This window comes from Epargyreus clarus, unplaced genomic scaffold (assembly GCF_041222505.1).
Source record: "Epargyreus clarus isolate Ecla_fem2 unplaced genomic scaffold, WU_Ecla_fem_2.2 ptg000032l, whole genome shotgun sequence".
In the NCBI taxonomy this organism is placed as follows: domain Eukaryota; kingdom Metazoa; phylum Arthropoda; class Insecta; order Lepidoptera; family Hesperiidae; genus Epargyreus; species Epargyreus clarus.
Window position 1 is genome coordinate 10,456,067 of NW_027332237.1, and position 14,743 is coordinate 10,470,809.

General features: G+C 34.9%; 3 protein-coding genes across 3 annotated transcripts in view; 2 read left to right on the forward strand and 1 right to left on the reverse strand.

Annotated features, from left to right (window-relative positions):
• LOC140755020 (G protein-activated inward rectifier potassium channel 3) overlaps nucleotides 1–14,743 on the reverse strand; it is a 502,832-nt gene that overhangs the window by 225,524 nt on the left and 262,565 nt on the right. The gene's annotated exons all lie outside the window — the stretch shown is intronic.
• Nucleotides 1,191–3,196, forward strand: LOC140755253 (uncharacterized). Its single transcript, XM_073090496.1, has 3 exons — nucleotides 1,191–1,675; nucleotides 2,169–2,433; nucleotides 2,808–3,196. The coding sequence occupies exons 1-3, from the start codon at nucleotides 1,269–1,271 to the stop codon at nucleotides 3,174–3,176; spliced, it is 1,041 nt and encodes a 346-aa protein (XP_072946597.1). The 5' UTR covers nucleotides 1,191–1,268; the 3' UTR covers nucleotides 3,177–3,196.
• LOC140754990 (uncharacterized) lies at nucleotides 7,354–9,340 on the forward strand. Its single transcript, XM_073090152.1, has 3 exons — nucleotides 7,354–7,647; nucleotides 7,972–8,233; nucleotides 8,838–9,340. Exons 1-3 carry the CDS (start codon nucleotides 7,355–7,357, stop codon nucleotides 9,204–9,206), a joined length of 924 nt encoding a protein of 307 aa, XP_072946253.1. The 5' UTR covers nucleotide 7,354; the 3' UTR covers nucleotides 9,207–9,340.

Consider the following 14,743-nt stretch of genomic DNA (forward strand, 5'->3'; position numbering starts at 1 on the left):
TTTTTATTGTAATTATGATTACTTAACAATTATATTGCTATATTATTTTATTTTATTATAAACTGAATACAAGAGAGTATGAACCATTTTATGATATTGATTATGTGTTTATTATTTTTTATTAAGTATTTAAATTACAAAACAATAGAATTCCAATAATTGAAAATTAATTAGAATCGGTCTAACGAAATTATATACCTAGTTTTAATAAATAATTTCGTATACCTAGTTCCGATAAAACGATAATTAATGTAATTTAACGATTTATAACAATATGTGTGAAACAAATGCGTGACTAACAATCTTAACATAGTAATTTTATACTCTAAATTCAGTTGTGCGAGAACATGGAAGGAGATCGGTCGTGTTTTTGGTATTTATTTTATATTTATACCTAACGATAAGGCGGACGGGCTATCTGATGGAAAGCAGTCACCGTCGCCTATGGAAATTTGCAACACCAGAGGAGTCGCCAATGCATCGCCGGCTTGAGGTATTCCCGCGCGCTATGACATGGGGTTCTTCAAAAAAAATGCAAAAAGAGGTCTTTTACAAAGCCGGTGATGCTTTGCAACTCCTCTGGTGTTTAAATGTTCATAGGTGACGTTGACTACTTTCCATCATGTAGCACGTCTGCTTTATCGTTTGGCTCAAATATAAAAAAAAATACTTAGAGCCAAACATAGAACCTCTGCCTTTATCGAAGTCTGTAAAAATCACATTTTAAACTTCATAACGACACTTAAGAAATTATTTTTTAAAATTACAACACAATTTTCTATTCCAGGCTATTCCTGATTCTGGTCTTAAACTTAATAAATCCGGCCGTATCGCTGGATTTTGTTGCCGGGACATATAATATCACAGAAGCCATTGGTATTAAAGGAACAGATGATGCCACAAAAGCCGATGTGGATGGGACGTATAATGATACAGATATCACTGATATTAAAGGGACATATAATGCCACAGATATCAATGATGTTAGAGGGACATATAATACCTCAGATAGCAATGATGTTCAAGAAACATATAATACCACAGATATCAATGACCTTAAAGGGACGTATAATACCACAGATGACAATGATGTTAAAGGAACATATAATACAACAGAAGTCATTAGAATATTTCCACGGATACAAATACTAAAAAAGGATGACACTCCCGTATCAGAAAGCCCTTTAAAACCGAAAATAATACAGTTGCAAATTTTACCTAATCCTCGTAGGAATATTGAGCACATTTCGACACAAAATATAAAGAATATGGATGTAGTGGAGCCAACAGAAAAGCATCTTGAGGGAACGGCAATAAAGAAAACTAATGATGTAGTTAATGTGGCCGATATAGAAAGAGATTATCCAGTTCCTGTGAAGTATTATGAATATGGTACTAATTCGGAACCTTTGACGCATGCGAATAATTTCATTAGAGATTGGCCACTCCCGATTGATTTTCCTTCTACCACCCAAACGCCAGATAGGCTTTTTCCAAATCCAGATTATAATGTGCCCAAAGTGATTGGTTCAACGGACAGGGTTATGGTCTTGGAACCGCGTAAAGATTTCAGTTCATGTGATGCAAATGACGTGAAATCGAAGCTTCAGAATGTATGGCTGAAGAAGTGGACGGAAAATTATGTTTACTCCTTGAAGAAGAAAAATGAGCATATGTAAGTGCTGGTAGTTGTAGATGAACTCTTGATTTTCAAATGTATTTTACTAATAAATTTAAAGGTGTCTCTTCGAGGTGAGACTCCCGAGGCACCACCGCCACGCCTATTATCATGAACAGTGTTAAACACTGTGTTCTACAGACAACACAGTGTTGAACACAGTGTTGAACACAGTGTTGAACACAGTGTTGAACACAGTGTTAAACACAGTGTTCTGGCTTGAGGGTGTGTAAAATACATGAAGTATTCCAGTTTATTTCACAAGGGTAGCAACGTCGCCTTAGGTAGGACTTTAAATGTATCTTAGATTGATTACAGATGTCCAAGCGTGGTAGTAGCCACTTATCATCGGCACGCTAATTTTGCTACGCTAGCAGTTTGATTTGGTTTGATGCGACAAAAGAAAATACAGTCACGTTTATTCGTAAGATCCCAAGACTGCTTGCAAATTCCTTCTTGTCTTCTATCTTATTTTCTATTTTTATTCCAGGCCCATTGTAGACTCTGACAACATGTTATGGAGTAAGTTCTCAAGAGCCGTCATCGAGAACTTCTTGCTGACTTTCTATAGGACTTATCTACAGGACATATCGTTATCAGAATGGTCTCTCGCCGAATTTCTTGACGTGAACGCATATAACAATTCCTTTTACACTGCTCTGAAACACTTGCGAGATAGAAAAGGACAGACAGCTTTAGAATTTGCAGCGGAGCCCCGAAGGCACTCGGATATTTGTAAAGCAATCATTGCAAAGGTTAGTTTCTTGTATTTTCCTTTTTTCAGAAGAGATAATATTTTTGATGAAATCATTATTTTTATGCATAATTTTTAACAAGGAAACGCCCCCAGCGTTTTGGGAACCATGCCTTATACGGCAATTTTAGATTGTTTATTATATTTATGATTCTAATTTTTAACACCTGATTCAACTGATTGAATATGGAAAATTTTATAGTATCTAGAAGCGAGCGATAAATATCATAATTTACTGGATATGTTTGTTTAGATCTACGTCCTATATAGTCTAAACGAGATGTCTTAATTTAGCTATGAATATGAGTATAGAAATTATTGGCTTCGTTGTTCTTGAAATCTACAACTGATAATGTGCTTTCATTTCTGTTGCAGCCTATAGATATTGTGCAAAGCCACTGCACAACAAACATGCCAACTTGGGTATGCAATGTCAAGTACTTGGCTGAGCTGACGGACGAGTCAAAGAGCTGTAGCTCTATCTGGATCCACGCTCTAATCCATCTTAAAACAATTGAAGTAAACGCTCGAATAGATCCAGGTGATATAATTGTGGACGAACTAGAAGCAACAATCTACACGCAGCCGAGTAGTGATGCCAATTTATTGTTCGATTTCATTATAGACACCATAGAATCACTTAGAATACCATTAAAGGAACCATTGAAGACAAATACAAAACTATACCGCGATATAAAAGATTACGAGGAAAAAGATTTATTGCGTTGCTTGGAAATTGATTAGATAAGATTAGATTTTCCGGGAATCCAATTTGTAACGATCTGTTTATTGTAATGAATAAATGTATAACACAATTATTTGTTTTTCAATGACCTAATATGGAGTGATGAACTGTTTAGTTCAGTTTTGATTTCACTATTAAAAGGAATTGATTCACTACTTTGTTTATTTACACTTTATTTTTATTTTTCTTACTGGTATAGCATAATATTCTATATCGGGTTGGTCACAATCTTATGTTTTGCGAATGTAAAAGGTTATCGATAAGTGTATGTAATTTCACCTGCAATATTACATAAAACGGAATATAAAGAAGTAAATAAAAAATATATATTATTACGCAATTCACTTGTGTATAGTAAATAACATAGCCCATGTTATGTTTTTACAGGGGTTCTCAAAGTAGGTTAAGGTATTCCTATCCCTGAAGACGAAGTAACACTTCACATTATATTATCAAATTCTATTAGGATATATTTTACGTAGACATGATGTGTGCTATTGTGATGACTTTCCACAATTCGTCATGAAATGGTGCTACAAATTTCTGAACGGGTTATGTGGCAACTTTCCGAAAAATCAATAGATAGCGCTTCTGAATCACGCTATCGAAGTTTTCTTAACATGTTGCATATATACAAGCCCCAAACTGACACTGTGGAAGCACTCCCCACTGACAATATCACCTCGGCTCAGGAGATCTTTCGTTGTCAAACTATAAATTAATTTTCGTAAATTCACAAAACCCACTTACTCGTACCATCATCCGATTCTTATGTAACTGACTTAGCTAACATACATGGAGAACGATTCCGACATGGACATCTTAACTTAAAAAACAAATTGTTTTAAAAAGTAGATTATTACGTCATATTAATCACACGAAAAATAATCACCTGAACTGTATTTCGAAGTTGGTGATGCAAATAATCAAGTAGTCTACCAGATAGTACAAAAGCCACTATCGTCCATGGAAATCTGAATTAACCTAACAACAGCAACTAAGTAAGTGTCAGCTGCGTTTCTGTCCTTGAGAACTAAATGGATACGCCTAGTAATAAGTATCTCCCTTATAATGTCCTGAACCAATGGCGTCTATAGTTAGAGGTCCGAACTGTCTTAATATAAGCGGGAAAAGAAATATTCTTTAGTCTCTGAAAAACCTTTTGCTCATGGTGAAAAAAGCAACATACTCTATTTGAGCCACTGCTTCTGAAAAATAATGATGCCATCTAGCTATCCTAGCGTGAAACCCGGTTTCGGAAGAAAGGTGTAAATGACGAATGAATCACATATGAGACGACCACCTTACTTTTAAGGTGCCACCTTTAAGGCAGCATCTCCTCTCGGTCCTACTGTGGTGCTCGACGCTGGGGTCTTTAGGATGATGTTGAGACTTCCATGCTTTTGTAGAGCCTCCGAGATGTTTGCTCAGACTCAAACTGATAGCTTTCATGCTGTCATAAGGAAAAAAAGTAGCACCGCTGATGAGGAGAATAAGGGATAGTCACAACATCATGCTAAAAACTGTTTGTGAGGATGTGCATGCACCTGTTTGGAGGCATTTTGCGCGGACGATGATTGAAACTAAGACGGAACTACCCATGGCTCAGTATTGTTGTCTGCACGGGGTGCCCCGCAAGTACATGATTTATTAATTATAGGTATATCTCTATTAACTATAGGTAGATCTCTGTTATCTGAAATAAAAAAATATTATAATTATTATATTATTCGTTCTCAGCAATGGGATTACATCTCTGCGCTTAACACTGCTGTTATGAGGCAGAAATAGGCGTTATAGTGGTGCAGCCGGAGTCGAACCACAGAGGGTTGGACCACCTTAGTTACTTTCAGATATCAATGGACGACAGTGACTGCTTACCATCAGATGAACTGCATGATCGTTTGCTATTAATCTTATTAAAAGGCTTTGATAGAATAAACAAAATACAGAAGGTTTAAAGGAGGTAGAACCCTTTGTGTTTCGACGCCGGCGGCACCACTGCCACACCTATTTCTGCCTCATACACAGCAGTGTTAGCGCTGCTGTGTTCTAGTTTGAAGGGTGTGGCAAGGGAGACATACTTTTCGTTCGGCGTTACAGCTTAGCCCTCAGGGGAAGCGACGCATCCGTAGCCGACCTCAGGTAGGAATACCTAATCCTATCTGGGGTTGATTACAGATGTTCATGGGCGACAGTAGCCATTTACCAGGTGGAATGCATGCTAGTCTGCTACTCCCATGTTATAAAGAAATAAACAAAAGACGATCTTACCTTCAACAACACAATTATAAACGGTATTGATAAGTATTGATAATTTGTAACAGTGAAGCTATGACGTACATAACTAATTGTGTAAAGGCATTGTTTTTTGTTACTAAGTACGTAATTGGTGACAACAGTGTAATGTTCGATACTATCTATTGGTTTAGCGCTCGGCTTTGTCTGTGTTTTTGAAAAAATAATAAAAATTGAAAAGATACACAGAATTACGTTTCTTATAGTGCTAAATAGGTGGATTGTATACACGTTTACTACTCTAATCTTATCTCTCTTTCTTTCTCTCTTTCACACACATACTTATTAAAAGAATGCCACATGACCACTTCTAGTACTAAAACTAAAACATATCAACTAAAATATCATTTTTTTTTTAAATAATATAGGTGGGTAGGTACATAACTAGTAATAATTATAGAAACGAAAAATCTGGCTGTTTAAAAATAATTTACGGTGAACATGAAAAGAAAAGAAATTTGCGTATGTCACTCCCACAATTTAGACGAATCCAACGACACCTCATATGTTAAAATCTGTCAAGCCGTTTGGGCTACAGCGCGGGTCAGAGTGAGACATACATACATACATACATACATATGCTCGAAAAAAAATTCCCTCCGTCATCGGATAAAAAGAAAGTACCTAAACTATGGAATAAAATTTTATTTCACAAATTTTATATGAATAGAATTTTATTAAATTTATTTTAAACAATGACATACAAATTTCCATTTCCATTATTATCTTGTTATCTATAAAATATAGCATTATTAGGTTTTTAGCTCGCTATATAAACGCTTGCTTTTGGTGTGAATAATCTTTTCTAATTGTGGTACTTAGTCTAATAATTCAATATGTAAGTACTCCATAACTATTGATATCTAATAATAATCATTATAATAAATATAAATTATTTTCAGCATACGTAATCCTAAAAACATTAGTCCACACTTAGAAAATTGATTTTTACAGCATGCAATTATATTTTTTGTTATTAATATTATACCAAATAATTTTTGAGGATGGATGAATGTTTATTACTCTTTCACGCAAAAAGTCTAGATGGATTTCGATGAAATTTGGCACACAAATAGTTTATGACCCGGGTTAAGTACTTAGGATACTCTTAACCAAAGTAAACGATGTCCATGTGAGTGGGACCACGTCAAAAGCTAGTACTTATATCACACGTTTTTAAAAAGACTGTACCTATTTACTCGGCAAGTAATGAATAAGTAGATATTACAAATTTTTGTAGCTACATGCGAATTTCAATACCGTGTATTTTACCTTTTAATTTAATGTAATGCTTACAACATAAATATTATAATTAATAAGTAAATAGGCTAAGTGAAAAAGATACTTTTTTTGCTGGTTGTTGACCAATTTCATTTGTATTTTAATCGAACTTTGAAAAAATACTAACGAAACTCGGGTAGTTGCATTAGTATTTGTTACATAATTATTATTAAAAAAAATTACCCTTGACATTTTAGTAGCCAACCTACACCTAAAAGTACTGTGTTTATTTTTTTTGGAGTAGGTATTTTTAACGACATGCAATCCAATTTGCTTACAGCATCAAGGACACCTAAGATGAATAAGGAAAGCTTCGTCCGAGAATATCGTCACTCACTAACAAGGATATCAAAAATAATATTAATAATATCCCTGAAACGTTTTTGTAACTTTACGTGACAATAATAATATTAATAAATTGGTATACAAACACGAACGCACATTTTTTTAATAATTAACTATACAGAAGTTTAACTTCTCAAATGGTTACAAAAGTAAACATTTTATTTTAGTTATAATTTTTATATAAACTTTCAATTAAATTTTTGCTCTTACTAACAAATGTATACTCCACAGGTTCGAAACATTACCAATAATAATGTTAACCCATTTGTCCTTATCTGATGGACAATGGCCTCTCCCAATCAACAGAGAAGATTCAAGTCTTAAGCTGGTGCCACTGAAGCCAGACTATCCCTACAACAAAGTCTTGGAATGGGCAGAGATCTCCCAAGAACCAGAACAGCTTGCTGGACTACAACCAATGAATGATTTAAAAATTCCTGATGAAACAAAATCTTCTGATGATATATTCGATGATTGGGTAAATGACCAGATCAGGAATGATACGGATACACAAATGCAAGGGTTACAAGATGTATATGTTCTTTTGTAAGTACAAATGAAATATCCACTGACTTTTTATATAATTTCATAAGCAGATGAGCGAAGCGAGCATGATTGTTAAAAATATAGGTAGAAGTCGCAAACGAGCATGCAGTCCACCTGATGGTGAGTGGCCACTGCCCTTGAATATGTGACTAAGATAAGATTAGAATCCTACCTACAGTCAGCCACAGATGTATTATCGTTTGTCTGATTTCCTAACTAATGATAAACAATTGGTAATAACTAGATGACACTTCTTCCTCATATCTGGTCTATTTCTTCTTTTTAGTTTTTAGTTTTATTAAGCAGTTTTTCTGTCTCAACCAGGGCTTTAGATGAAGCTGAAAACAAGGAAATAGAACAAAACTTCTACAAGTATGTGATGTCAGTCATTCTACGGTTTCTTCTGGACTTCTACAGGATCTTTAAGAGGATATCCTTCCAATCAAAGGCTCCCCATATGATCGATATGTATGGTACGTCGTTTGATGAGGTAGACACTATGAAGGCGAAGAGGAATTATAGTCATCTGCAAATAGCAGCACCAGTTAGAGGAGTGGCTGATATGTACAAAAGTATTATTTATGAGGTGAGTTTGATGAAAATAGTACTTTTCTTGTAATTATTCTCGTATAATTATAATTCTTGATGACCTTAAATGGATCGTTTTAAAGAATCCATCGACCATTGATAGCGTAGGAACATAGGCTTAACTAAAGCTTTATTATAGCGAAAGAATCTAAAAGAGTGGCGTATCGTAGTGGAAGGTTTAAAGTTAGTCAAAATTTGTGGAAAAACTTCCTCATATTTGATTATTTTCTCTTATCTTGTCCACGCTAGGAAGAGGGATACGCGGAATAAATTATCTGTTTAAAGGATTTGTTTTCTCGCTTACATAACTGCTTGACGGATTTTAACATATGAGTTGCAGTGCCTTCTAATATTTTATTCTTACTTTACATGCTTTATTAATATACTTACAAAAGAATAACTGTTTTTAAGTTTACTTGTTTTTCCGTTAATACTTTTTGAGCAATTGATATGTTTTTGTTTTTATTAAGTATAATTTGTTAAATTTTCTTAGAGTTAAGTCTGTTAATTTGCATTCTGCCAGAGATACAGAGACTATAGCGTAAGCCTTAATTCCGCAAGGAAACCCATATAATTATTCTAAGAAGTATTCTTATTTTCAGACTGTTCAGATAATTCAAACGAAGTGCAGTACGACGGGAGCAGACTGGGAGTGTGTGATCATGTATTTGGCGGAGCTGATCAGCGACTCTATAAACTGCCCCAATGTCTGGTACTACGCTCTTGTCCACTTGGTAACAATAGATAACACTGATTTGAAGAATCAGTTCCTTAATACGATTGCAAATTTACTCAAATTAACTGACGCGCCCTTTCAGAACATGTTTGACTATGTGATGAAGACTGTAGTACAGTATAAGGAGTTTGGTAGGGTCAAATTGAGCTCGGATGCAATTTTGTATTCTTTCCTAGCAGATGTGCAAGAGAATGGTTTGTTGAATTGTGGCTATATAAATGATTTATACTTTTGATGCCAGATATATGGCCTATATAGAAGGTAATAGATGGACGACAGAGAGATGGTGACAGTTGCCATGTCGCCTCCTGTCGACAACGATCGTGGATTGTGGCCTGCCTTCGACGGTAGACATGTACTTGTCGCTCGGGTATGTCTCGTTACGGCAATCATGGTAAACCTTGGTGGTCGGATTAAGTGGCATTACATCCATTGCTGCTTTGTACAGAGCTTTGTGCTTGCCTGTGCAGCTTAGCCCGTTAAATGCGAGTCTGCTTTTAAAAACTTCTAGGACTTGGTGGAATTAATGATAACTTTAAAGCAAGGAAAATTCTAGATATTTCCATCCTATTTCAATGGCTGATGAGATTAATGATTAATGCATTTACAGAGATTATTACGTATATACTTAACGTAATTTTAAATTAATTTTGATTACTTGGTTGCGGAGGGTAATGTTGTATAAATGATGTTGTATGAATGTATATGTGTATGCATAATTGTCTTATTTTTTGTTATACCCTGCAGTCAAATATCTCGATAGATTTTAATGTGATTTAACATAACAATGAGGTGTTTTTGGATTCCGTCCCTTTTCAGTTTATTAGTTTTAAGCAGTCGACTTCATTATTTTTATAATAATTATTAGTTAGTGTTGTATTTATTTCGTTTGAGATAATTTGTAAGTAGAGTGTAGGACTATGTATGAGTATATAAAGCAATTTTCAAAGGAATTTTCGAAATTTATGTATAAATAGGATATTGACTGTGGAGGGTAATGTTTCTCGAGCGTATGTACCTACATAGGTACATAGGTGTCTTGACGACCCGCGTGGCGGAGCGGTCACCATGCCGGTCTGACGTGCAAAGGGTCCCAGGTTCGATCCCCAGCCAGACAGATTTCTAAATGATGAATTTAAATTTCTGTTTTTGGGTCTGGTTGTTTGTATATTTGTCTCTGTGTGTGTCCATGGCACCCACGATACAGGAAATCCTAGTGTGGGGCTGTGAGTGTAGAAAGCGTTATAAAGCGTTATTATTCTTTGGAGAGTTCTGCAACTCAAACGGCTTGACGAATTCTAACATATTATGAGGGGTTGTTGAATTTGTCTAAACTGCGGGCTATATATTTAAGCAGTTGGTTATGTTATCCACCAATGGATGCACTTTCCGTATTTTTATAATACATTTCATAATACATAATTGATATTTATTGGTGGTCTACCAACAAATACCAATAGAATTGTTTCAATATATTAACGCGATGATCCGTAACGTTTTTATTTTCGTGAGAACTCAATTACGAAGCATATTGTATGGCAACCCTTATTTTTGAAAAATATTTTTTTACTTTGAACCTTATATGAAATATTATAAGGTTTGTAAGTAACTCTGGATTATATTATTATGTGCAGTATGCTCTACTTGAGTAGAGTTAGTGCACCAAAATATATATTGTTTTGTTTTGTGTGTTATTTTGTTTTTAGATTATTAATTTAGTTTATAGTTTTTATATTGTTGTTATATAAAGTGTTCAATATGCTTTAGATTTTAATAATGTGCGTACCTGTAACAAGATCTTAATATAATTATGATTAAATTGTTTTTTTTATTATAATGGTATTTTATTTTAATACTTTCTTTATTCTACAAATAAGTATTTAAGTATTTGTGTTTTTTATGTATAGAGAAAATCGTAGTTAAATTCAATTTACCGAAAGAGTATGCAATAAATGTAAAAAAAATATAAAAGTAAAAGTGAAATACAGTGTAAACTCTATATAACGGCACTGAAGGGACTGTGCATTTTATGGCGTTATAGAGAGTGGTCGTTAAATGGAGAGAAGAAAAATCAGAATTAGAAAAAGAAAAAGTTTATTTCAGTCTAGTGTTAGTAGTTATGTACATAAAAAAGAATCTTATTTGAACGCTATTGCGTGTTGTTTTTTTTTTGTCGGACTTCTTTTGCTGCACCAGTAATTTTGTTGTATTTTTTTCATTATACTATTCATATCTTCTGATATTGAGGCATCTTGGTAAACAAAAGAACGAATTTCTTAGAAAGTTCCGTATGCATGATGCCGACAGTCGAGTTTATTGCAGGCTAGGATAATAAAGCGACAAAAGAACGTACACTGGTGCGCAGTTTTTACTAATTTTAGCAACTTAAAAGGTACTTTTTTTACTCAATTGTGGTCGTTATTGAGAGTGGGTGTAATGTTATGTAGAGTGTATCATTGTATGGAATACAAGCTAAACCAACTAAGCCAATTGATTTCGACGCTTTATAGAGTTTGTCGTTAAATCGAGTGACGTTACATGGAGTTTACACTGTAACTAGTGATTAAAATCATATAAGAAATAAGTAAGTATACATTTTTTCCTGTTTTCATTTATTTTTACTTCATTTTAAATTTTATTGATATAGCTTTAGATATGCATTGGCCAAAATAATTATTTATTTGTAGAGCAAACTTCACTTTATATTTTCTAAGGCGCTTCCCGTGATCGCGTCGCCGTCGTGACCGTATCGAATCGCCTTTAGACTCGACGTGGGAACGATCCCGTGACGGATCGGACACGTGTCGCATAATGAACTTGATGAGAATGTAGTCGCAATTAGGGGTGATGATGGATACAGGTAAACTCACTGTGTTACGCAGCGGGTTCCGGGTTTGAACCCTGGTCAAGCAGACATGTAAATGAATTAGATTTTTGGTCTGACTATGGGTTTGGGTACCTGGGTAGTAAGTTTTTTTTATAATGTAGAAGTATCAAGTATGTAGTCCACTTGGTAAGGTATACGTTTTTGAAGGTGGTATAACTCGACTTCGAAGGCAACACCGTCACACCAATTTTTTTCGCGGTTTTTTTTTTATAATATAGGAGTAGCAGATGAGTATGCAGTCCATCTGATGGTAAGTGGCTACTGCCGCCCATGAACATCTGTAATCAACCCCAGATAGGATTAGATATTCCTACCTGAGGTCGGTCACAGATGCGCCGCTACCCCTGAGGACTAAGCTGGAACGCCTCGGAAAAGTATTTCTCCCTTACCACACCCTTCAAAGCAGAACACAGCAGCGCCTAACACTGCTGTTATTAGACAGAAATAAAAAATACAAAATAGGATATTTTAAGTTTTTTTGCATAAAAACAATAGTCCTTAACAACTTGTTAACCTCATTTTATTAAAAGTGTGTTACGTCACGGCGAGTGGTCACGGTGGTCGAGCGATGGTCATTAGTGGTGAGACAAGGAAATACTTTTAGGTTGAAGGAAATGGTACATGTTCACTTGTAAGGTGTAACTTGTTTTTATGAGCTGTCCACCTGATGGTAAGGGCATTGCCTGACCACAAATAGGATTTTTTATAATAAATAATAATAAAGAAGTAGCAGACGAGCATGCAGTCCACCTTATGATAAGGGGCTACTGCCGCCTATGGACATCAGTAGTCATCCCCAGATAGGATTAGATATTCCTACCTGAGATCGGCCACAGATGCGCCACTACCCCTGAGGACTAAGCTGGAACGCCTTGGAAAAGTATGTCTCCCTTACCACACCCTTCAAACCAGAACACAGCAACGCTTAACTGCTGTTATTAGGCAGAAATAGGTGAGGCGGTGATGCCGTTGGAGTCGAACCACAAAGGGTTCTACCACCTTCAAGCCTACATTCTCCATAATTTTATTATAAGCATATTTATATATATTTTTACGAATCAATTGCCTACATATTTTCGGTAGCGTCTAACATTCTGATTTTCAAATCGAATGTACCCACAATCATGAATAATGCATAGTTTTTTCAATAAACTTATGGTAATGATAAGTGGCAGCAAATACCATTACAAGGGTGGCTGGACCACTGTGATTGATGCATATTAAGATAAAAAAAGCTTTTGTGGTTCATCTGCCACGGTATTTATTTTTGCTTCATAGTTGGAGGTAGTGGAATTGGTTCTGGTTTCAAGGATGTGGTAGACTTACTTGTAGCAACGCATCTGTGAACAAATTTAGGCAGGACTATTTATTTTATTATATATTTATTTTGTTATTTTTATTTTATTCACAAATTTTATTACAGACTAGCTGACCCAGCAAACTTTGTACCACCCCAAAATCCATATCAAATATATTTCATATAAAATATAGCCTATGTTACTCGTGGATAATGTAGCTTTCGAATGGTGAAAGAATTTTTAAATTCGGTCCAGTAGTTTTCGAGCCTATTCATTACAAACAAACACACAAACATAGTTTTCCTCTTTATTATATAAGTGTCGATGTGGATATTGACTTATAACCATTTGACATTGACTCAATGAAATTTAAATAATACAATCAGATTTTTTTTTCTTGGATTTTTGTGTAACTGTGTCTTTAACCATTCATATATTTTCGTCGATATCAAAACTCAAATTTGATTTATTTTTTAATCTTACCAGCCTGTCACTTGAATTAGGTATTAATGTTAAGGAAACGCTTAGGCGATGTTCACGTAAATGCGGGCTCATAAAATATTTAGAAAAACATTTTATTTCTTTAAAACTAAACTGTGAACTATAGGAAAAATCCACAAACTACGTCGTGAATTTTGACGGCAATATAAAAAAATGTATTAAAAACGAATTGTTCGACCACCCCTACAATGTTTACTTACAAGTAATTTCGCTAATGCACTTTGCACTGTGCATAGCGCAGTGCACGGTAGTGCAACCGCTAAGTTCAACTCAATGTCGTTATTTTTTTCGCAATTTTCCTGAATAAAGTATTTTCTTTCTTTCTCTCTTTCAATCAATCACGTGTTGCACAGAGATCAGAAGTAGGTACCTTTATATTGAAATTAACAATTGTTCTCGTAGAGCTTCGTTAATTCATTTTATGGTGTCTAAAAAGTTCATAAAAACTAATAGGTCCACTGTAGGATGCCCCATGTGGCTATTATGAACATACTCAAATACTTATACATTAAAAATAAACCCATTATTATGTACCTTTAATACCTGTAGTGTTGCGTGTAGTGTGCACCGCATACCTACCTGATTCTGATCTCTCGACCATTTTTTTTCAGCATTTAAGTAATAATATTTTTCGAGAATTTTCGAACTCTAGTTTTGTCAGTCCCATTTCTGGTGGTCTGACGAATTCATCCATAACTTGGCTACATTTTTATAGCAATCCATGCTACGGTACATTTCGGATACTGCATCGTGACCGCATAGCAATTTGCGGCGCACATATGAAACATTCATGAGTGTTTAAGCCGAGTATTGGTATTGGATGAGGTCATGCAAGATCGACGCAAACAATTTTTTTTCAGTAGATAATAAATAATTTAAGGGAAATGTTATTTTTTTTATCTTTTGTGGGTGGTAGAACCTTCTTTGTTCAATTGCAGCCTTAGGGATTGCAGTTTATCTATGGTAGACATTAGTTAAATTTTAATCGTATTTAAGACGGTCTTTGGATGACAGTGACTACTCCTAATCAGGTATCGGGATTCGAACCCCAGACTCCAAAGTCAAAATTGAAGGTTATTAAAGGTA

Coding starts and splice junctions, on each gene's coding strand:
- LOC140755253 (XM_073090496.1), top strand. CDS start 1,269: ATGGATGTAGTGGAGCCAACAGAAAAGCATCTTGAGGGAACGGCAATA. Junction 1,676..2,168: donor AAGAAGAAAAATGAGCATAT/GTAAGTGCTGGT, acceptor TTTTTATTCCAG/GCCCATTGTAGACTCTGACA. Junction 2,434..2,807: donor GTAAAGCAATCATTGCAAAG/GTTAGTTTCTTG, acceptor TTTCTGTTGCAG/CCTATAGATATTGTGCAAAG.
- LOC140754990 (XM_073090152.1), top strand. CDS start 7,355: ATGTTAACCCATTTGTCCTTATCTGATGGACAATGGCCTCTCCCAATC. Junction 7,648..7,971: donor CAAGATGTATATGTTCTTTT/GTAAGTACAAAT, acceptor TGTCTCAACCAG/GGCTTTAGATGAAGCTGAAA. Junction 8,234..8,837: donor ACAAAAGTATTATTTATGAG/GTGAGTTTGATG, acceptor TCTTATTTTCAG/ACTGTTCAGATAATTCAAAC.